The 24,763-nt window shown below is 37.9% G+C and overlaps 1 protein-coding gene across 2 annotated transcripts in view; it reads left to right on the plus strand.

Moving 5' to 3' along the window:
• The first annotated feature begins 3,074 nt into the window (after nucleotides 1–3,074).
• USP25 (ubiquitin specific peptidase 25) overlaps nucleotides 3,075–24,763 on the plus strand; it is a 139,476-nt gene continuing 117,787 nt past the window's right edge. The window contains exons 1-2 of one of the 2 annotated variants that reach the window (XM_082625213.1): nucleotides 3,075–3,228; nucleotides 23,198–23,275. In XM_082625213.1, the coding sequence (XP_082481339.1) occupies nucleotides 3,184–3,228; nucleotides 23,198–23,275 (123 nt within the window). In that variant the 5' untranslated portion in view covers nucleotides 3,075–3,183. The remainder of the gene's footprint in view (nucleotides 3,229–23,197; nucleotides 23,276–24,763) is intronic. The other variant, XM_082625214.1, reaches the window with a different exon arrangement.

Genomic DNA, 24,763 nt, shown 5'->3' on the forward strand with positions numbered 1-24,763 from the left:
AAACTAAACATTTAAACAACCTAAATATCCATCGACAGATGAATGGATAAAGAAAACGTGGTACATATATACAATGGAGTACTACTCAGCCATAAGAAAGAATGAGATAATGCCATTTGCAGCAACATGGATGCAACTAGAGATTATTATACTAAGTGAAGTAAATCAGAAAGAGAAAGACAAATACCATATGATATCACTTATATGTGGAATCTAAAATATGGCACAAATGAACCTATTTATGAAACAGAAACAGACAGACATAGGGAACAGACTTGTGGTTGCCAAGGGGGAGCAGGGATGGGGGAGGGATGGACTGGGAGTTTGGGGTTAGTAGATGCAAATGATTACATATGGAATGACTAAGCAACAAGGTCCTACTGTATAGCGCAAGGAACTATATTCAATATCCTGGGATAAGCCATAATGGAAAAGAGTTTAAAAAAGAATGTATATATGTGCATAACTGAGTCACTTGGCTGTACAGCAGAAGGTAACACAACATTGTAAATCAACTATACTTCAATAAAAATAAATTTAAAAACTAAACATTAAATTTTATATGAAATTTATCACCTTACTTGCTTACCTAAGTGTCAACAATCCAGAGCAATGCAATAATTTAGGAATTATTAAATAATATAATGGGGATATATAATTCCAACAACCATCCATATTAAGGCTGATGCATGAACAGCAAAACTGATATTGGGGCACATTTTTAAAATGATTTAGGATATCTGGCAATGGGTCTTATGTGCAAATTTATCTCAAATTCTCACATTTTTATCCTCTATTCATTCCGATTGTATGCTTTCTGGAAAAAAAAAATACCTATAAGGAGACATGAAATTTACTTCTCAAAGTTCTACAAAACCACAATTAAGATTTAAAAAAAATTAAATAGGAAACCATCAAAAGTGATTAGGGAATGATCAAAGTGGGCAGGTACAAACTACCCTATAAAGAGCTTTATTTGGTAATAATATAGTAAGCACTGGTAAGATAATTTTTTTGTGGAACTAAAATCTAACTCAGGGGTGGGATAGGGAGGGTGGGAGGGAGGGAGATGCAAGAGGGAAGAAATATGGGGTTATATGTATATGTATAGCTGATTCACTTTGTTATAAAGCAGAAACTAACACACCATTGTAAAGCAATTATACTCCAATAAAGATGTTTAAAAAACCAAAAATAAAAAAATAAAATCTAACTCAGAGGAACATTTATTGCCAAATTCTAGAAACTAAACTTTAGTATCTGGCAATATCCTTATAAAACCACAGTACCAGATTTTTATGTTAAATTTAACTTTGTTAAATTCAAATGTCATGAACTGGATAGATTTTTAAAAAAATCTGTAACACAGACAAACCTGGAGTTGATATGTGGAAAGAATTTTCATCTATAAATTAGGAAAAATGGGCTGTAGTGAGCTTTTGTTGACAAGTCACCCTCTTTGGGTCTCAGTGTTATAAAAAATGTGTGCATTCTATCAGAACTGTTGCATTGTTCCTTAAAATTCTGGGTTTCCAACCACTTCACAACCTTTCAAATTCTTCTGTTAAAGATGTAAAATAAAATTTGTAATCTGTCAAAATCAAATGAGCAAATAAACATGAAGACTCAAGGGAAAGACCTCAAAAGCGATTGAAGACATCTAAGGGTGCAGAGCAAAGACAGCTTGTAAAGTGCACAGATTGATTACAAAACCTTAGGAGGTACTGTAATCCATGATTATGAAATAAAACCTGATATTTCAATGATCATGTACCAAACTTTCTTTTCTTGCCATCAGATTAAAAACTATATCCAGATTTGTATATGTGTGCATTGTATTTGTGACAATACGCACTGATTATTCCTCCTCTCCCGTCACACCATCACCCTCACGTCCCTATCTGCTTCCTATCCCCACATTAGCTCCTGAAACTTAAGATATTTTTGAGGCTACAGATTGCTTTCTCAATATTAGGTTTGCCTTACAATTCCACATATAGTCAAATATTCCAAGCAGGGTGGTTAACAGATAATTGTTTGGCAACTGGGATATTAGGTGATGTACCATCTAGGCAGTGATACTTTTGTAATATTGTCTGTTGTATAGACCGTATTTCATTTATATCAAACCTTTGGAAAAGATACCTTATTTCTCCAGAGCCTAGCAGTGACTGGCACATGTTTGAATGAAAGAAGTAGACAGAGAATATCAATATTCATTTACGTAATGATTAGTTAAGGATTAAAGTACATTGCAGCATATGGGCTTCTGACAGCCTTTTGCTTAAACCACACTTGACTTTTCCCTTCGGGCGAGTTTACTGCTTGTGAAATTCCTAGAAAGGCCAGAGACATAGGAAGGAGCTGGGATTCGGGACCCAAAGCGGTTTTGGGACGTTATGCGCCCTGGAGAGAAATGTTTTGTCTTGGAGGAGTTCGGAAAGCCAGCGATCTAACAAATTCTGGGCACAGAGAGAAACGCTGCCCTCCCGCCTCGGCTTGGAGCATCGCAGTGCCAAGGGTAGGCGTCGCGCAACCTGCCGCAGGGGCGGCTCCGAGGCCCGGCCCACGTGGCGCTCCCTCGCTCCACCCCCGGGAGCGCGAGTACGGGGGGTGGGGCTCCGGGGCGGCTCCGCCCCGCCCCGCCGCCCCGCGGGTCATAATGTAGGGTTAGGGCGGCCGGCGGGCGGGGCTCGGCGGGGGAGGAGCCGCCGGGCGGGGGCGGTGACGACGGTTGGGGGAGGGGAGGGGAGGGGAGGAGGAGTCGCGGCGGGAGGAGGAGGAGGACAGCGCCATTCCGGCCGCTCCCTCTGTCCCCTCTCCCTTCCCCGCAGTGGCCCGCCAGCCGCCAGCGAAGGGTCGCGCGCGTGACGCGTCCGGGCTTGCTCGCGCCCTCCCGCGCCGAGCGTCCGCCGCCCGCTCATGGCCCGGGCCGCGGCCGACGAGCCGTGCTGAGGCGGGCCGCGCGGAGTCGTGGGGCCGCCGCCGTGGCCCTCGCTGTCTGCGCCTCGCCGCCAGCCCGCGGTGCCCGTGCACGCCGGACGCCATCGCCTTCGCGCCTGGCTGGCGGGGGCGCTGTCCTCCCCGGCCGTCCGCGCCGCTCCCTGGAGCTCGGCGGAGCGTGGCAGTCAGGGCCGGCGGAGGCGCGAGGAGCCGGACGCCGCCGCCGGCGCTGCGGGGGCCATGACCGTGGAGCAGAACGTGCTGCAGCAGAGCGCGGCGCAGAAGGTGAGGCGAAGCCGCGAGCCGGCGCGGCCCGGCCCCGCTCCTCCTTCTGACGTGCCGCCCTCACCCGCCTCGGCCTGGACCTCCCCGGCCTCCCCCGCCGCCGCCCGGGCCTCCGCTGCTCTGGGCTTCCCCCTTGCTGCCCCCCGCCCCTACCCGCTTTGGGGGCGTCGCGCCCAGTTCTGGGCTGCGTGGGGAAAGCGGGGTGTAGTTAGCGGGTTTCAGTGCACTTCCTTCTTGCCGATTGTTTTCCTGTAACAGACGGTGCCGGCTATTGGTTGAGCGCGACCTCACATTCCTACACTCCTCTATATGGCTTCTTAATTAAACTTTATCTTCCTCCTCTTTTTTAAAAAAGGAATAGCCGGTTGTTATCCCCTCTGAACCCAGTTTTTATTTCCAAGGTAGGAGCATTCCAGGCCTGCTATTTTGCAAAAGGGTCTCCACCAGAATTGAATAGTCGGCCTGGCGGGACAGGTACATTAACCAGGTAGACTCGGTGTAAAAGTAGAGGATTTGGTTGGTTCCTTTTCCTTCCTCCCTCCCTCCCTTCCTTCCTTTCCTTCCTCCCTTCCTTCCTTCCTTCCGTTTCTTTTTCTTTTCTTTTTTGGGTATAGAAACTGTCCCTTAAGGAAACCTTTCTGGCCATGTTATTCCAGGAATCCATTGTCCCCTAAGTTTGACCTTGTTCCATAGTTCACCCTTTACTCTTGCCTCAGTCACACATTCAAATGGTCACTGACTTAAGAAAAAAATCTGGGTTTGTGAAGCTTCACATCTTTTACGTTAAGTAATGAGAGATGCTACTTTTTTTCTAGATTTTGCTTTCAGAATCTCAAGTGCACTATCACGGCTTGCACCATATCCTGAAAAGTAGTGGGCTATGACTTAATTTTTTTTGGGGGGTGGTCATTGGTGTGAAAAGCATTTTGGGCAAAAGGAAAACATTGCTTTACTCGTCTTGGAATTATGGGGGTAACCAGCGTTTACAGAGAGCAGCTACCAAAAGTATATTTGATTATCATTCTGGGAGAGTAGTGAATGCCCCACCCTGTTGTAGTTTTGGCATTGTTATATCCTACCTGTGCTTGATTTTAGAATAAGGGCTGCTGTCCTACTGACTATGTGTATACACGCAGCTTGCTAAGTTTTTGCTTTGAGATTATTTTTAGAATTTTATTATAGTACTTGAGGTAACTGAAGATGCTCAAGAATTTTGGAAAGCAAGGATAGCGCATTGTTAGTTTAGGCACTTTGGGAAAGTTGTCTTTGGAACTCTTTTGTGCTATACTGGTTAATTTTGAAGACTATTGCAGACTGCAGTTTATTTACGGTGAAATAATTCTAGATTTAATAATGGGGGTTTAGAACAGTTTATCTCCTCATCCCCTCCATTCTGTTTGGAATACCTTAAACTTTAGTTTTTGATGTTGAGTATGACAAAGTGTTAATACTTAGAGGAGGATCTTGTGGTCATATGTATACTAAGCAATATTTAATAGGTTTGGTGTCGCTTCTGTTTATAGTTCTCTTCAAAGTTGAATACTAAAGGCTATGCGTTTCAAAGTGGGAAATATAACTCATATTCTTCACATCTCTTAAATTTGAACATTGGCAAGAAATTTGTGAGTTTTTCAAATTGATTTTGGACTAAAGTACTTCTTTAGCATAAAATTAGGTAATGCAGATATGCCCAGTTCAGAGGTTTATGCATAAAATTGTGAATCAAGAATCAAATTACTGAAAGTGATCCTGGCCACCAAGTCCAGTTTCCTAGTTTGCTGAGTCCCCTCCTTAAACAAAGGGAGTAGTTGTTAGTCTAAAATATTACCATTATGATGCTGTTTTTAGTGTGTGTCAGATCATCTCATTGATACTATGGACATTTTTTTTAGAGCAATACAATTGCATTTATTTTTGTACTTCCATCATGGTGTTTATGTATTATTTTTAAAAGAAACATGTGATGGGTTTGCTTTCTATATTAATATACTATTACTTTGTTACTCAGAACTATTTAAAAATATTTATATAGGTTCAAATACCTTAAACCATCCACTTAAAATGAGTTGACGATTTAAATCCACCATGCTAGTAACTAGGAAGTAGGCTTCAAGCTAGTAACTAGGAAATGAACTACTTTAGGAGAAACAAAAGTGAAACTCTTTGCTTTTACATTAGAAACTTTATGAATTACTAGTAAAACGAGAAGTGTCTAGTGCATATTGCATAACCAAAATCTTAGCCTGTTTTCTTCTCTCCTTTAAAAAATTGTGTGTTGTATGCTCATGTATAATATTAGCTTTATATGAAGAGCCATATTTTGGTAGTTGGAACAGTTTTCTATTTTTCAAGATTTTTTTTTCTTCCAGAAGGATGTATGATTTAAAAAAAAAAAAAGCACAACATTCATAGGTCTTTTGTCACCTACAGAGTAGCTTGTCACAGGGTAACATAAGGCAAGGGCTGTCTTTTCCTCTGATGTGTTCTTTGCTTGATTGCTCAAGTTTAGCCATGGCAGGGAGTTATGAGATTAAGTGTAACTGCAGAGAGCTGTTTTTTTGAGGTTTAAGATGATACAGGTGAGGTGGAGTTGGCAGCAGATTAGCTACAGTTAAAATCTGTCATAATTTTGTTCTTGAACGTGTGTATTCAGCCTTTGTGCTTGATATTTACCTAAGTGTGGGATCCTTGCATCTCAGAAATTTGATTCATAGATTCAGGTCCCAAATAAGGATTTAAAAAAAAATACATCTTTATTGGAGTATAATTGCTTCACAATGCTGTGTTAGTTTCTGTTGTACAACAAAGTGAATCAGCCATATGCATACATATATCCCCATATCTCCTCTCTCTTGAGCCTCCCTCCCACCCTCCCTATCCCACCCCTCTGGGTCGTTGCAAAGCACCAAGCTGATCTTCCTGTGCTATGCTGCTGAGTAGCATTGACATATATATACACTACCAAATAAGGATTCTTTAGGGCAGCAGTATAGAAGCCTTCCTCCCAGGGACCAAATTAATTTGTAGAGTTAAGTGAGCTGGATACTATTTTCATTAAATGTATCCTCCTGAGTTGAATAAAATATAAGGTTCATAAGGGAAGGTATTTTGCCTATTTCATTTCACCCTAGGGCTTAGAACAGCTCCTTGCACATAGTAGGTTTCAGTAAATATTTGATGAATGAGTGAGTGTTTTCTAAAAGGAATGCAATCGCAGGGGTTATTTTAGTTCCCTAACTGAATCTCACGATTTAACATTATTGAGAAACGATGGAAGCTCGAAACTGTGGACAACTGTTAGAATATAGGCAGTGTAGTGAAAAGACTAGGATGTGGGTTGATCTAGATCACCTTTCTATGACCTTGGGCAAGTCATTAAATGCCTCTGAATCTTCTTTTAAAGCCTTAAAGTTAGTATGATTAGACATGAGCAACTTTTGAAGATCTGAGTGTTTAGTGGAGCTAAGCATACATTTATTCCAGACAGGGAGGATAAAAAAGAAATAGTAGAGGATGGAGGCAGAAGGAATCTTATGGATCAACAGTCAGCTTTCACTTAGTTATAGGGGGGGTGGGGAGGGAAGGATGTCACAGATTAACCAAATTAAGGGTTAAAACAAAATTTGCAAAACAATACAAGCTGAATTCAGGGTAAATTTCTTAGTTAAAATAATGTAGTATTTTCTAATTTAGGTATTATCTAAAGTTATAAAAATGTAATACAACATTTCAAGGGACAGTTAACATATAAATCACTCTAAACATTATATAAAATGGATGTTCTTTAGTATGAAATAGTTGGTTATCTTGGTATTAGCATAAGACTTGGTTTGCAGAGAGAAAGGGATCCAGCTGCTTATTCCCTTTTTACTCCTTTCTTTTCTCACCTAATTTGGATTTGTTATACTAACACTGTATCCAGCTGCCTTAATGAATTTTCATTAGTTCTATTATTCTGTTGATATTCTTCAATATTCTTCGTATTCAGGCCATATCATTTGCAAATAATTATCATCTGACCTCCTCTTTGTCAATCTTTACACCTCTTTACTCATAAAGTGTTTTATTGTTTTAGCTAAGATTACAGAATACTACTAGGGTTAATACTAGTTTCTGTTATGTATTGTTTCATTGTAAGATGAAATGTCCTTACAGTTATAAGTTTTTAAAATGCTTTGAAATCAGATTTAGATGTTGACTCTTTATCAAATGTCTTTTTTTTTTGCAACAACTGATGATATTTTATATGTCCTAATAAGAACGATTGTAACAGAAGGAATATTTACTATGTACTATGTTAAGAAATTGTGCTAAGAGTTTTATAACTTTTTTTCATTTAATCTTCCCAACCACTTTTTTAGGTGGAGACTTTTTTTTTACCTTCATGTCCCGGTTGAGGAAACAGTAATAGAGAAGTTAAGAACTAAAGCAACATTTTGTTGTTAGTATATGTTAAGAGTGGGATTTAAACCCTGGGCCACGCGACTCAGGGGCTTCTGCTGTTAACCATTAATCTGTATTGCTTTCTGGCAAAATAGCATTCAGTCGTGATGCCTCCAAATTCAGTATACTAAATTAAAAAAAATTAGAATCTTTGTTTTTAAATGAGATTGGTTACAAGGTTTGCTTTTATATGTATATGGGCTATTAAGGTTAGCTAATAAAAGCATTAGAAAGCTTTTTGGTTTTTTTCCTACACTTTTGGAATTGTTAATGTAGCATTAGGTTAAACCATTAAAAATTAGTAGCTTTTAACTATTTTTGATCTTTCAAACTAAGTACCTGTTACTTGGAAGTTTTGATGAATAGGACTATATTAGGCTGACCATTCTATTTAGAGCAAGTTTTAGTTACGCTTTCCAAATTTTGACTAGTATCTTTAAAATTTTTTCTTTCATTGTTTAAAAATATTTTTTGTTTTGCTTTTTTTGTTGCATTTTTTAAATTGTGGATTCTTAGTTTCAACACAGTTGAAAGTGCCTTTAGAGAATATGATTTGTAATAGTTTTAGAAATTTATTAAGAATTTCTTACAACTAAGTACATGAGGTTTTTGGTTTTTTTTTGCGGTACGCGGGCCTCTCACTGTTGTGGCCTCTCCCGCTGAGGAGCACAGGCTCTGGACGCACAGGCTCAGCGGCCACGGCTCACGGGCCCAGCTGCTCCGTGGCATGTGGGATCTTCCCAGACCGGGGCACGAACCCACGTACCCTGCATCGGCAGGCGGACTCTCAACCACTGCGCCACCAGGGAAGCCCTGTACATGAGGTTTTAATGATCATATGAAAAGGATATGTATTTTTTGAGAGTTATAGAGTTCTATATTTATATATTAAGTGAACACTTACAGTGTCATTTGAATATTTCATGTTTTTTTTCTTTATGTGTTAAATTCTGAGAGATATTGACGTCTCTACCTTTAATGTAATTTCATCAAATTATCTTTGTATTTCTAATGGATCTAATCCAAACTTGTGTTTTTGCTGGTCTTTTAGTAAGATTTCATCGTTTCCATATATAGTGATAACAAATTTAATCTTTTTATTGCCCTCTGACTTTCATTTATTTAAAGAGCTTTTTCTGCTCTTTTAATTCTAAATGAATATATTTAAACATGTTTTTCTGTAAATAATTAATAGTTTTCTCTCCTTCCCTGTGCCCCCAATAAGATAAGACTGTTTAGCATATTTTTACTTATAGCATTCTTGATTTTGTTGGGATAATATGGAATTCTAATTTAAATGATGATATTTAAAATTTTTTACAATATACCTTACATCAAAAATATTACTTAATTGTGTTACATGTTAGTAGCTAATAAGTTTTTTAAAAATAGGTGTTTAGGTGTTTAATCTTAACTATGTTTTTCTGTGTAGTTTAATACCATTTGATTTTTTTTTTTTGGTAGATAAGTTGTTAACCCTCTGTATAAGCTTATAATGGCAAGGATTTTTTTTTTTTTTTTTTTTTTTTGCTGTACGCGGGCCTCTCACTGCCGTGGCCTCTCCCGTTGCGGAGCACAGGCTCCGGACACACAGGCTCCGCGGCCATGGCTCGCGGGCCCAGCCGCTCCGCGGCATGTGGGATCCTCCGGGATCGGGGCACGAACCTGCGTCCCCTGCATCGGCAGGCGGACTCTCAACCACTGCGCCACCAGGGAAGCCCTGGCAAGGATTTTTGACCTGAAAACTTCAGTGTTCTTCCAGGAAAAAGATATATATTTAAGAATTATTACATCTACTCTATTCCTTTTTTCTTTCTCCTTCTGAAACTACATTATTTGAATATTAGATACCATTCATCTGTCTACCTTGCTTCAAATTTCATTTTATAATTTCTTTCCCTTTTTGCTCTATGTGCTAGGATAACTTTTTACTTTGTCTGCATTATTATTTTTGTAATGCCAATTCTGCATTTATTCCCTACACAGGTGGTGAGATACCTTTTTGTGGGTGTGTTTTAATAATGTATACACTAGTTGGTTCTGAAGTACACAGAATCGAATTAATCATAAACGCTGGATCATGATCAGCTCTCTATGCAGATATGTTTTTATTTACTTATGAAATAGCATATTAATCTTTAATGATAAGCACACATTGAATGCACTACTTAAAACACAAGTGAGAACTTTGAAAGTAACCTATATCCAACCATATAGTCCCCTCGTCGCATCCCTCTATTTTCATTTGAGATTGTAATCAGCTTGAATCCTGTCTTCATTCTCCCCTTGAGTTCCTTTTTATTGCCGCTCTGAATTCCTGAAGGTATGTTTTTAATTTTAGTTGTTTTAACTTTGGAAACTTTTTTCACCTTGATATATAAATGAAATTCATCTGTATAGTAATAAGAATTTTAGTTATGTTTGTAACATCTAGACCTTATACTGTCTGTACTTAATTTTTTGTACCTGTTGTGAGGTAGGGATCCAATTTAATTTTTATTTTGTGTATGATTTTTTGTTGTTGTTAATCTTACCTTATTGAAAAGTTAATGCTCTCCCCCACTGAACTGACATACCATCTCTGTCATATATAAAAGCTTTATGGAAAATGCTTTTCTTCACCCTCTGCTGTTTTGTTCCGTCATTCGTTTTGTGAATACCATCCTGTCTTCGTTGCTTTGGCTTCATAGTAATCTCTAGTACTGAAAAAATAAGTTTGCCCCTCTACTTCCGAAGTGTTATGGTACTTTATCTTCCTTAGAAAGTTTAGAATAATTTTACCAAGTTCTCTGAAAAACCTGTTTTAGTTTTTTAGTAATTTTATTGAATCTATATACCAATTTGGGATCATTAATATCTTTATGATATTGAGTCTATCCATGAACAGGGTATACTTCTTTTTATTTAGGTCTTCTTTAATTTTTCTTTTTTTAGTTTATCATTTTAACAGTAGAATTCTTACACATTGTTTGTCCTATGTAGTTGATACTTTTGATAACAATATGTGGTGCTTTAAAATGTTTGTTATTTGTTACTGGTGTGTATGAATGCAGCTGGCTTTTGTATAGTGATCTTATATTTAGCCACCTTGCTAAACTTTATTCTAATACTTTCATAGATAATTTTGGAATTTCTACATAAAAGATCATATCATAAATAAATCATGACAGTTTTATTTAGTTGCAATTTCTATGCCTATAATTTCATTTTATCTTATACTAGGTAAGACATATGATAAATGTTGATTAGAAGTGATGATAGTGGATGTTTTTGTTTTATTGCTGCTTTTATTTATTTATTTTTAAATTTATTTATTTTTTCGGCTTCACCCCCCAGCAAATGAACAAATGGTTTGGTTTATTTTCTTTCTTGTTTTTTACTTTTGTGGACTAAAACATGCCAATCTACTCTGGGACACTGATAGTATAAGATCACACCCTTAAATGTAATAATTTCTAAGCTAATGTCACCCTAGGAGGCCTTTATAAACAGCTATCCAGAGTTTTCTTGCTACACCCTGATCTTGTCATCAGGACCCTGTGGTCCTTGCCGCACCCCACCCCCCACCCCCCGCCACGTCCTTAGCCTGCCTTTGTAAAAAATTAATTAATTAATTTATTTATTGGCTGCGTTGGCTCTTTGTTGCTGTGCGGGCTTTCTCTAGTTGTGGCGAGCAGGGCTACTCTTCGTTGTGGTGCGTGGCTTCTCATTGGAGTGGCTTCTCCTGTTGTGGAGCACAGGCTCTAAGCGTGTGGGCTTCAGTAGTTGCGGCATGTGGGCTCAATAGTTGTGGCTCGTGGGCTCTAGAGCACAGGCTCAGTAGTTGTGGTGCACGGGCTTAGTTGCTCTGCGGCATGTGGGACCTTCCTGGACCAGGGCTTGAACCCGTGTCCCATGCATTGGCAGGCAGGTTCTTAACCACTGCACCACCAGGGAAGTCCCAGCCTGCCTTTTGTCTGTGGAAAAACTTACCGATGACTTCATTTGAATCCTCCTCCCTTATTTTCCCCATGATTTCTCCACCCAGTTTTAGTAATGTTTTATGGTATCTCTTTTAACTGCCTCACATCCTTCTTTATTGCTGTTTTTAAAGGACAGTTCGTTACTTTGTTACCTGATGTACTTCTAAAGTATTTCTCTTGGACAAATACATAGGAGTGGAATTGTTGTAAGATATGGCTAAATGGTTATTCGAAGTGGTTGTACCATTGTACATTCCCATCAGCAATGTATGAGAGTTCCAGTTGGTCTATATCTTTGTTAACACTTGGTATTGTCAATTTTTATATTTTAGCCATTTTAATGAGTATGTAATGGTAGTGTGGTGTCAGTATGTATTTCCCTAATGACTAATGGTTTTGGACATCTTTTCATGTGCTTATTGGCTATTTTTGGATGACTTTTAAGTATTGTTTCTCATATATTACTCAGTTTTACATTCTCATAGGATCAGCAATGACAAAAGCTACTTATTTTTCCAAGTCTGAAAATGGCAAAAAAGTTAAAGATGTTTCTAGAGGTAAAACACTTAGGAGCATGTACTGATATGCTTACAAAACAAAATGAAATTGCACAATTTTTCCTTCATTTTATATTTTTTAAAGTAATACCTCATAAAGAATGCTCACTACTGAGGAATGAAAAGCCTTTTCTTCTTCATGCCTCAGACTAACATTGATCTCTTTAATAATTAATAGCACACACAAGAATAATCTTTATGATGTGTATTTTTCCCCACAGGGTACAAAAATACTTTCACATTGTAGTTAGCTTGGAAGTTTGGAAAGAACTTCGGGGACCAGTGATGGGGTGGGATGAACTGTGGACAGGTAAACAATTGAGCAGAGAAAGACTTTTCTTACGGTTTTTGGTCCATGTGAGAATAAGACAGAAGAATAGCTTGTTTTGAACTAGAAACTATTATTTGTTGGGTTTCTGTTGGTGTTGTTCAGCCTGGAAGTGGCTCTTTTGGGGGGAGTGGCACTAACTTTGAGGACAGGATTGGCTGCAGAGCTGAGAGCTAGGTCCTTGGTGAAGAGGAAAGATGTGGGGGAGGAGTGTAGAGAGAGGGACCAGGAATGAAGAACCATTAGTGGCCAGGAACTGGTGCTGTGCTTGCACTAATGTGAGAACCAACCATACACTTGCATATACAAAAGTTTATGCATCATAATTTGAGCCAGAATACATGCAAAATCAAATGCCTCATTTCTTTGAAATGGAACTACACAAACAAACTTGGGCTGGAGGTGTGGGGCTTGCTGTATCCTCCACTGAGGCCTCTGAGCTAGTCTTGGTGTGTCAGAAAGAGGGCTCCTAAAGTCTTCCCATGAGGCCTTAGAGAAAGGCTTTGGGTCAGGACAGGGCCAAGGAAGTGGGTTGAAAGGAAATTAGCAGTAGTCCACTGCCTCAGGTCTAAAATTCCAGCTTTTGGAGGGAAGAAGGAGCTCTCTGCACAGGCCTCCTGGGGTCATGGACACTCTTTGTGCCTGTTCTAGTTGTACCAGACATATTCTCAGAACTGACTTCCGGGCTTCTTCCCCAGTGGGGCCGGGACTTTAAGTTGGTAATAAGCCTGCAGAACTAATAGAACTGATGATATTTCCTTTTTCGCTTGTGTCATCAGAGGGAGAGCGCCCAGTGTATCTGAGCATGTGAAGCTTTGGTGGGATAGAGAAGGAAGCATATGAGCATATGTGGTGGTTATTTATAGTTATGGTTACACAAGAACTTAACCATTCTGGTGTTGATAACCTAATTGGTTATCTTTTTATATGTTTATGGGCCATTGAGGTTTTTTTTTCCCTGCGAAATTCACATTTGTTTCTGTTTTTTTTTCTTGGGGGGGGAGATTGTTTCACCTTTTTTGATTTGAAGCAGTTCTTTATAGTTTGTATACTACTTTTTTTTTTCCAACTTACATATTCTGCAAATATCTTTTTCCGTTTATCACTATGTCTTTTTACTCCCTTTATGTTGTTCTTTCATGAATAGGAGTCCATTTTGATTTAGTCTTATATGTAATTAGTTTCCTTTATTTTGATCTTTCATACCTGTTTCATAAGGATATTCTCTTTTATTGCCATGTAATCTTTTTCTTGTTTTGCTTTTGGTATTTAAGTCTTATTCCAATTGGATTTGAATTTTGCATGTCTAAGTAGGTGTCCGAGTTGATTTTTCTCATCTGGAGAACCAGCAGCTTTAGTGAAAAGTTTCTCCTTCCCATTAATACTCCACTTGATGGCAGTATTTTTTTATCCTTGAGTTAGGACTGTTTTAAAGGAAGACAGGAAAGGAGGCTTCTGGAACTCTTTCTTGAACTAAAGTATTTTTATTATAGTTTTACTGAAGTTTGCATAAATATAAAATAGACATACATTTATTATGTTCTATTGTGTAGCTTTTATGCACTGAAACCAAAAACCAACTGTTAACTCAGATGTAACCAAAATTTAAAAACCAGAATAACAAGGTTAGCTTAATTTGACAGATGGTAGTGTTTTATAGAAGCTAACTTGGCAGTTGCAGCTTCAGCCAAGGAAAGTAATATATGTATATCAGGATATTCTTGTAAAATATCTTTATTAAACATTCGGAGTAGATTTTATTGCTGCTGTCATCCACATGCCATCTGTGACCCTGGTACTTATTTGATAGTCTTTGTCTTAAGGGTAGTGTTCTCAGCCTTTTTGTTGTCAAATCTTCAGAGATGTGCCACCAAGTATGATCATAGTTTAAAACTTTTTTTTTTGCTATAACTTAGTAAATGTATTGTAATTATTCTAGTATCTCTTAAGCAGAATGTTGAACTGAATAGGTTTTGTGATTTAGTGTAGAGTGGAATACACTTGCTGTGAATAAGAGGTAACAATTATAGCTTACTTTTAAGTTAGTGCCATATAAATATTATGTATTGGAACTTGTCAGTATTTTGCCTGTGAGCATGTCTTAGTGCCTGGATAATCAAGAGGGTGAGATACTACTGTGCAGTGTGATAACTCCTTTTGCAGATACCATGTGACAGTATTGTTGTACTGGAATAATAATTGTATTGTAATTATTACCACTTCCTTTAGGAGTTGTTGAATTTTGTTGTGGTGAAAGTTTTAAACCTTTTCAAGTATGCTGCCAAAAATATTTGAACAAGTACTATAAACACAAAGAAGTTGAGAATTGATGGGTAAGAAGATAGTAGCAAGTAGGCCTAGCTATGGGCAAGATTTTTGTAAGCTTGTCAGCTTTTGCTGTGTACTTTCAGTACATATATTTAAACTCTTTACGTTTGGGCAGTACAGCATGGTAAAATTTGGCTGTTAATACCATATACTGTGTGTCTACTTAACTGTAGGAGTTTTTCAAGGTTTAGTCTTTGATTTTCTGCTTTCTTCTTTGCAAGCTTTGAGAGATTATGTAGTTTCTCAGTCATATATGTTCATTACTACCAAGTTTGTATTTTCAAAATAAAATTTTCACTCTCACATAAACTCTTGTTTCAGGTTTTCAATTCCTGTTGTACATTTCTGCTTAGATACCCAGTCGACTCTCATTATCATGTCCATCCGTTCATTTATTCTTTGTCTTAAGCAGATAGAGAAATAAATAATACACTCTAGAAAAGCTTATAGTTTGGTGGGTGGGAGCCAGAAATGCATACATTATGTTAGAAGTTAAGTGAAGTATATACAGGATATATTGATAGCACCAAGGAGAGGATCTAAGAACAGGAAAGGCCTCACTCATAGAGGAGGTAATGTTGAAGATGTATGGGGAGATTGAAGGTAGCATTCTAAACAAGGAGAAGTCCATGAGCAAGGACAAAGAAACAAAACAATTTGGTGCCTTCTGTTATCTACAAGTAGCTGTAGGAGGCTAGGTGTGGTAAAATAAAGAGTAAATATTTAGTCTTTTCCCCTGGTTTCTGCCACAGAAATTTACTGTCTTTTGTATGCTAATGAGATAACTCCTGGTTGGGGGACTAGATAGTTTCAGGATGCAGGCTGTGCCTCAGAAAAACCAACCACTATGATTAACGAGTTAGAACTTTCAGTCCACTCCCCAGTTCAAGGAGGGGAGAGGGACTCGAGATTGAGCTCCGTCACCAATGGCCAATGATTTAATTGATCATGCCCACATAATGAAATCTCTGGTGCCTTATACACTTTTAATAAGTGCTCAGTAAGCAGTGGTTCTTGGGTAGCACTTACCATATATGGTTAATTTTCCTCTTCCTATTGTTTTTGAGACTTATTCTCTTAAAAGTACAGAATTGCATCATTAACATATTATTAGAATACAAAAATTGCTTTTAAGGAAGTTGTATGAGTAAGAGTCCAGTTAGGACACAGAAACTACACAGTAATTTGAACAGGGAAAGTTTAATACAAAGAAGTATTGACTAGTAATAGATGATTGGCTACTAAAGTGCAAAGAGAACTCTAAAGACTAAAGGAAGGAATACATTTGGGAGAGGTCTTACCAAGCCCCAAGACTGAGATTCAGTTCTTATTGGAGAGGTTGGGATTGAAGCCCGCTGGATGGAAGACAAGTTTGCTGAGGTGCTGGAGGCTGAAGGCTTCTGCAAATGGCTCTTTTATGGGTCCGGGAAAGAAAGCTTTATTAAACCTAACGTTATATCTAGAAGAATGGAGTTCCTAATAGTCAGTAGGATGTATTATGAATGTAATTAGTGTGACCAAATACTGTATTTGCTTTAAGGAATTGTTTGTGACACATGTAGCTGCTAGGAATTATGTAGTATTGTAGTCTGAAAGTTCTACGTAGAGCATGCTTATTTTTTTTATTAGTATAAAGGATTTTATTTTTGGACTGAAAGTTAATTATGAAAATTTAAGTACAGAAACCAAGAGACACATAAAGATTTAATTGGATGCAAAGATTTTATATATCTTAGAGAGGTATATTAGGAATCAGCCAGATCATTAGCATCAAAAACAAGTTAAATATATACTTTATTTAAACTGAAAACATTGCAGTTCAAGGATATGATTTGATTCACAGAAGTTTTGTTTACCCACATATTCCATAATATAGGCATTCTGATTTAAAAATACAGTTCCAAAAAAAAAAATACAGTTCCAAAAGATTTTGCAAGTTGGGTTTTTGTAACTCTAAATGCATATTGCCATAGAAACCATGTTTCATGGTATTAGGTTCTTATTTGGCCAAGATATGTATTTAACTTTGTGTGAACTTAGCTTATAGCGCTGTGTAACAGTATATTTGGGGAAAATTGTGTTTAGAGTTTCTACTTCTGATACATGTCTTATATCTGCCAGTTAATAGGGATGGAAGATTCTATTAGGGGCGTGGACATCATGCAGATGTTAGATTGGTTGAAGGGCTGGAGTGGAAGGATGGAAACAAACATTTATTGAGGGCTAACAAAGTATCTCATTTCTTCACTTTCTTATTTTTCGGGGGGATTTACATAATGCTTAAGATTGTACCTCTGGATTCTATAAAAAGGTGGTAAAAGACTTTAAATTCAGAATTTCTAGCATTTCTAAGGCTTAATGTAAATAGTGAAGAATAAAAAAGCATACTTTTAGATTTATACATCCATAGAGGTATGTGATTGATTTATTTTAATAAATAAAAAATAAAGTGCTGTTAACCCAGCAAGATTAAGATAAACCTTAACTCTCTGGCAGTAGAAAATACAGGATACCCCAACTATTCTTGAGATTAATACGTAAATTATTTGCAGTTGGGAATTTGAACAATATTGTACTATACACTCCCCTTCAGGCAGGATTGACAGGACCAGAACTAGGTTATAAAGTGTTCTGTGAACCTCTAGGTGCAATGTAGGAAAGTGTAGAACATTTGCTAAGTGGCGTGATTTACGCATGCTTCTTGTTCCCATCTCCAATAATTAGTTTTTACCTCCTTCCTGTGGATGAGTTCAAGCCCTGTGATCTGACTTACTCTAGTTCACCTCTGCAAACTCTGCTATATTCATTTATTCAGTCAATATTTATTGGGTTCCTACCGTGTGCCAGACACAGTACTAGTTAGTTACCAGGAACACAGTGATGAGCGAAATAGACAGTCTTGTGCTCTCTTCGATTTAGAGTCCGGTGATTAACATAGTATGTTATTACAAGCTGTGTTAAGTGTCAGGGGAACCTCTAACCTTAACAGAAAGGTTAGACCTTTGAATTAGGAAGTTGAATAGTATTTTGTAGACCCTAATGAAAGAGGGAAGAGGAAGAAGGGGAGAGTAGTGCAGGGTGAAGCTAGAGATAGCTGGGGCATGCAAAGGGCCCTTTAAGCCATGAGAAGGGTTGTACTGTAGGAAAGTTCCTCAGAGAGGTCATAGATTATTATATATGAAGGGAAATGAAAGGTCATCATGTTGTCCTCCTTAAAATTATGGATAAAAATAAAAAACAAGACTAATGAAATGAAGTTTTTTTTTTTTTTTTTTTTTTTCTTATATATCTGGTTAGAGGCAGGTTTGGGTCTTACAAAGATGTACTTGAAGGATATATTATGTACTTGAAATTATCTGTCAGTGAAGTTTGGGAACTTTTTGTTATGGTAAGAGATAACATGAAGTAAGGCAGTTCAGTGTTAATTAGGTAGATGCAGCAGGTATTTGTAAAAATAGATATATGTATGGTTATGTACCTTAAAGGCAGTAGTATAGTTAATCCTTTCATTGATAGGTAACTTTGAAATGTTTACCATTTGGTGCCTAGCAATGCTGATTCTGAAGTTTAGGGCATGTGATTCTGAATTTTATGAATACATTGGGATTTTCTATCAAATTGGGTTTTTTTCTTCTTTTCTTAGAGATTTTGAGGTTTTTTTAGAGGTTATTCTAAGAGTTACCGTTTTTTCCCCTGAAGATGGAAACCTTTGTCTTTCTTTCTTTTGCACTAAACCAAGTTTTATTTATATTTAGAAATTCAGTCAAAGGAAACAAGAACTGACTTAAGAGTCACTCACCCCTTAACACAGAAAGCTTTCCTGCCTTGTGGTCATCAGTGCTCCAGTTTTCTTGTACCATTATCTAAGTATTTTATGTCAGCATAGTAATGGATTTTTGGGCTGAGTTTTCATTTTTCACTGAATCTTTAATCTGCAAAATCAGATACCATAGAGAAAATGTAGAAGAGACATGGGCTGTGGAAGTTGAAAAATTAGTCAGTCATTTCTGTCTCTGTACTTATTAGTCTCTTAAATATTCTATTAGTTATAAAATGAGAGTAACTTTCTAGAGGGTTTATGTTTGTGCACGTGCACATGTATTAAATGAGATTATACACTAGAAGCGCTTAAAACAGTCTGGCATACAGCAAGAGCATAATAAATGCATGTCTTCTTTTTTTGGCTTAAGCCAGTGATCCTTTTTTGCATTCTCAAGAAGTTATACCACTGTTAAATATGCTGTAGTCTTACTTAAACAGATTTAAAACAGACCCAGCATTACGTAGGATGAATGGTGGGGGGCGGGGAGAAGGAATTTCTGTGAAACACTCCGACCCTTACTTTATATTGAAATTACTGATGCCTTCTCCCTGAAGTGCATAGTACTGGATTTTGCACGTAATAGGCACTTAAGGATGTCATCACTCAGTAAAAATTACATCGAGGAAGGAATCTGAAGGCCTGTAGATAGTCTTGGTTTGTTTGCTTATTGATTTTTGTGGTGTTTGCAAGCCATTGAATCTCTTTGAACATTGTGTCTTGCTCTTCTTGGTCCAGCAGTGTGAACAGGTTGCACCCACCTCCTTATACTGTAGTAGATAGGAAATCCATACAAGGAAGACCTCAGAACTCAGAAAAGGAATTCTAGAAATGTTAGTGGGTTAGATCCACCTTGGATCCAAAATCGCTAGTCAAGGAGGAGAGAACCAACCATATGCAGGACATTTTTAGTTGAGGATCAGGGTGTATCAGACCAGAAGTTTGGTAAATAAGAAGGTGCAAACCTTGAAAGAAGACCAGGGTCTTAATCACAACAGAAATAATAGCAAAAAAATATAAAATTGTAGGAAATGAAGATGCAAATTTTCAAAGACAGGACAAGCACAGCTGGAAGATGCCAATAACAAAGGGGAAAACTTGACAAATGAGGTGGCTTCTCTTCCATAAACTTAGAATTTTTCTCATAGCTTACCTCTTTAGATCTTGGTCCCGTTTCTTGCTAACCTAGTTAAGAAAATACGTTTACTTTTTCTCCTTCCCACTCTGCCTTCTTCCCCACCCTCATCCTTTTCTCTTTATTGTTTCATTTTTCAGTCAAAATTCATGAGATGAAGAACCATGCACCTGAATTATTTTATTTGGATATTTAGCTGACATTATTGTGCAAGATGAACAAAATACTAAGTAAAAACAAAGTCTTAGGACTTCCCTGGTGGTGCAGTGGTTAAGAATCTGCCTGCCAATGCAGGGGACACGGGTTCGAGCCCTTGTCCGGGAAGATCCCACATGCCACAGAGCGACTAAGCCTGTGCGCCACAACTACTGAGCCTGCTCTCTAGAGCACGTGAGCCACAGCTGCTGAGCCCTCGTGCTACAACTACTGAAGCCCATGTGCCTGTAGCCCGTGCTCTGCAACAAGAGAAGCCACCGCAATGAGGAGCTCACACAACACAATGAAGAGTAGCCCCCACTCGCTGCAACTAGAGAAAGCCCGCGCGCAGCAACGAGGACCCAACGCAGCCAAAGATAGATAGATAGATAGATAGATAGATAGATAGATAGATTAATTAATTTAAAAAAGTTTTAGACGTTGCTTCTCTTCATAAAATACTTAGTATTCTTATAGTACTCTCTAGCAGTCAACTATCAGTGTAACAGACCACACCAAAAGTTAGTGGCATACCAAAATATTGTCATCATGTTCAGATTGGTTGGTTGGGGTGGCTCTTCTCACATGCCCCATTCTTCTGGGGCAACAAGTGGGCTACCTAGCTTATGTTCTTCTTGAGGAAGTTGCAGAAGTTCAAGAGGGCAAGCCCAACCATGCAAGCACATTTCATGTCTGCTTGCATACTGTTTGCTAATATGCCATTGATGAAAGCTTGTCACGTGGCCAAGCCCATCATCAGTACAACAAGGAAATAGATCGTGTTTCTAGTGGGAGGAAGTGAGAAGTGGCAAAGGGTGTGGGTACAGAGATGGGAGAAGAATTGGGAGTCTAAGGCAATGCAGGCTCTGTAAGCTTTTCTGGGTTTTACACTCTTTTTACATCTTACCTTGTACTTATTAACATATACACACAAAATTTTGTATTTTACCACTTTAGCTTAATATGATTTTGTAAAGATTAGCTGCTGTATAGATTATATATTTGCTATTTAAAAATATACAGTTGTTTGCTTAAATCAAACTGTGCTCCTAGGTTCATTTATATCAAAGTCATTTGAGATGCTTCCTAAAATTGCAGATCCCCTAACAGATCCCCTAGCAGATCCAGATGCCCCTGGAATCATAATTTCTGGGTGTGGCGCCTGGGAATCTTCTTTATTGACAAATTTATCAAGGCATTCTTTTGCACATTACAGTTTAGAACCTCTTCTTTAGTGGAAGGACATTTGCATTGTTTCCATTTTTCCAGCATTATAAATAATAGCAAGCATCATTTGTACACATGACTGATTTCTTTGGTGTATTCAATAGTCTTTCCCTGATACATGATTGAATAATTGCAGTTGAGGAAAATTATATTCTGTGTAAAGAATGGAGTTTGGAGTGCTATTAGGGGTGATTACAAACAAGCTTGTAAAATCTTTGAAATATTTTATGTTCACTAAAATAAGACATTGAATTAGATAAGGAGAATTTCTATAAAATTTGTATATATCTTTAATTTGTAATGTTAGGTATTGTGTAAGTTAGTCGTGGTTCCGTTGCTAGCTATTAGTAATTTTTAAAATGAAAGTAGAAAAGTTGACAGGTATAAAGAGAATTTTATTTTTCTCATATTTCAGCACTGTGAATTTGGCAGTTCAGTTCTTTTATTCAACTATTTTGATTCTTTTTGGCATTTTATATGACCTTTGTTTATATACTTTATTACGTAATTTATTTTTAGTCTCAGTTATCTCAGCTTTTAATAAGATGTTTATGGAAATTAAAATTCATTGATGGCATGGCAGATACTGCCAATGCCTGTTCAGTACATTCTTTTCTTTTTCCTTAGCAACAGATTTGCAGAAAAGCTTTTTGCCTAGCTGAAAAATACATTTCCCAACCTCCTTTGCAAGTATGAGTGGCCACATGATGTGACTTTGTTCTGCTCAGTGAGGCTTTAAGTGGAAGTTACTAGATAGGGCTTATTAAAGAACGCAGAGTCATTTAGCAGACACCCTTTGTCCTTTGCCCTTTATCCTACCTAGAACTTGGACAGGATGCTGGAGGAGGAAACATTGAGTGACATTTAGTGAATGTCACATACGAATGTTTAGTGGGAAGAGAGAAGATTTCAGCAGATCCTTTTATTCTAGTGGTGACTTGTTTTCCATGTCATATCCATTGAGCTTTCTTTATTTCATGGTGCCATCTTACAGTTTTGGGGAACTTGTTTTAAGAAATGCAGAGATGGGGCTTCCCTGGTGGTGCAGTGGTTGAGAGTCCGCCTGCCAACGCAGGGGACACGGGTTCGTGCCCCGGTCCGCGAAGATCCCACATGCCGCGGAACAGCTGGGCCTGTGAGCCATGGCCGCTGAGCCTGCACGTCCAGAGCCTGTGCTCCACAACGGGAGAGGCCACAACAGTGAGAGGCCCGCGTACCGCAAAAAAAAGAAAAGAAAAAGAAAAAAAGAAATGCAGAGATGTAGGGAGGAGCATGGCTCTTAATTAGGGAAGTTTAGGGAAGTTTAGGGAAGGGTTTTGGTAGTAGAATCTTATCCTACCTCTTTTTTTCTCCAGTAGAGTATAGTCGATTATATAGATCAATAGAGTATAAACAGATTTAAAGCAAATGGGGGCAAGTGATCAGTTTTACTTCGGATCTTTTATGACAGATAGGAAAATGAGATGATCCTTTTTTTCCTTGAATAGGGTAGAATCCCCCTGGTGTAATATATCCACCTGGTGCTTGGCCTGCCAAAGGCATGTTTTTTCCAAACATCCTAGGTGCCTCAATGCTGGTTGACTTCAGGGAGAGGGAGCGATTAATAAGGCTGCCTGGATTTCATTCTGTGGTCTCCTCCCCTAGTTAAAATAGCCCAATGAATACCTGTTTTCCTTAGTTCTTCTTAAGTTTAGCCATCAGGCAGATCACTCCTTTTCTTGTTGGGAGGCATAAATTAGGCAGTGAAGAATGGGCTTTTAGAAACATGAGAATGGAATAAGGGCTACCACAGTATGGTTCATTCTTCCTAAAAGAATGAAGTTTATTCAGTCTTTGTCAAGTTCTATTGTTTTTTTGTTTTTCACTTTAGTTTATTTTGTGTTTTCTGTTTTTTTCCCAAAGGTCATTTATTTTCTTGTCCTTGTATATTTTCAGATTTCATAGATAACACTTTTGGTTTTTCCCTTCCTCTAGCACCAGCAGACGTTTTTGAACCAGCTGAGAGAAATTACTGGGATTAATGATGCCCAGATACTACAGCAAGCCTTGAAGGTATGGCCTCTGTTTCGCAACATACAGTTTCTAGTTCACCCTCATCTCCACTGCCTACCATATTTGAAACTTGAGTTTTTAAATTATACCATGGGTAGTAGTAGAGATATAGGAAAGAACTTTTATAAAGCAAGAACCTTACTTAACATAACATACTGCAACTTCAAGCATGTTAGCTTTTAGCAGCCTAATGTTCCAAGATACCTTGGAGTGAAAGAAGACTTCTCCATGTGAAAAACACTTTTCATGCAAAAAGGAGGGAAGTGAATCCAAGTGCTAATGGCTGGTTTTACTCAAGAGACATGATTTTAGAGTTTAATTGGGGGTGGGGGGTAGGGTGGGGTAGAGGAGGAGGAGGAAGAGGAGGTGGGAGAAAATTAAGAGTATCAGAAGTTACATTTTTTTCTTCCAAGAAGGAGAAATGTAAATTGGCTAACATTCAATTAATTACACCTTAAGAATATTCAACATCAAACTGTTCTATTATGCACTAAATGAAGGGCATGATTTTTGTTATATTTTACGAAGTATGCTCATTTCCTCACAGTGGCACCCAGATGAGTCAAATCACATGGATATGCACATTGAAAGAGAGCAACTGAATGAAAGATTTCAAGAACTAGAACTGCATTTTAAGTTTATTTATAGATTGCTGCCAAAGGCTAACAGCAGTACAGCATTTTTGCTACTATAGGCATACACATAGCTTCAGTCCTTTGCAAGTTGCTCTGAGAGACAACATTAATTATATCATTTTTGATTTTGTGCCAAAAGTTCTTAATTTGTTTCTAGAAATAATTTATCTTTTGGATGATTGTAATCATAATCATCATAATTGTGATAATAGCTAGCACTTATTAAGCACTTACAATGCTATTCTAAGTACTTTATGGGCTAACTCATCCTCCTAATAACTATGACGTAGGTATTATTTTTATCCCCTTTTTAAAAGATAAGGAAACAGAGAAGTTAAAGTGACTTGCTGAAGATCACATAGTTAGTACGTGGAGGAGCTTGGAATAGAAACCAAGCAGCCTGATCCCAGTGCCACACATAATTTCTCCTTTTACTGGAAGCTTTGCTTCAGCTTTTTACCCCGATCAGGAAAACGATGAAACGGTACTGTTAGGAGCATTTTAATGCATGGTTATGAAGCCACTGTAAGTATTTGGAGAGGAAGCAAAAGTATTGTGCCTCAATTTTTATGATTATGACATTTAGATGATTGCCAGTCCCTTCTTTATTCTGCTAAATATGATTAAATCATTTCATGTCTATTTTCAGAAATTGCTTTTCCCGTTCTGTTATCACTGAGTGTGGGACTGCACCTATTACTTTGTCAGGGCAAATTTGGGGAATTCACTTATTTATTTATTTTTTTTAACTTGGGAAACACGTAGTATATGCTAAATTAAGTAAACATAAAGAATTAAATTATTGTCCACATTTCCTTTGAGGTAGGTTGTGTGACCATGTTTTTTTTTTAAA

This window comes from Mesoplodon mirus (genome assembly GCF_964341445.2).
Source record: "Mesoplodon mirus genome assembly, chromosome: 6".
Lineage (NCBI taxonomy): Eukaryota > Metazoa > Chordata > Mammalia > Artiodactyla > Ziphiidae > Mesoplodon > Mesoplodon mirus.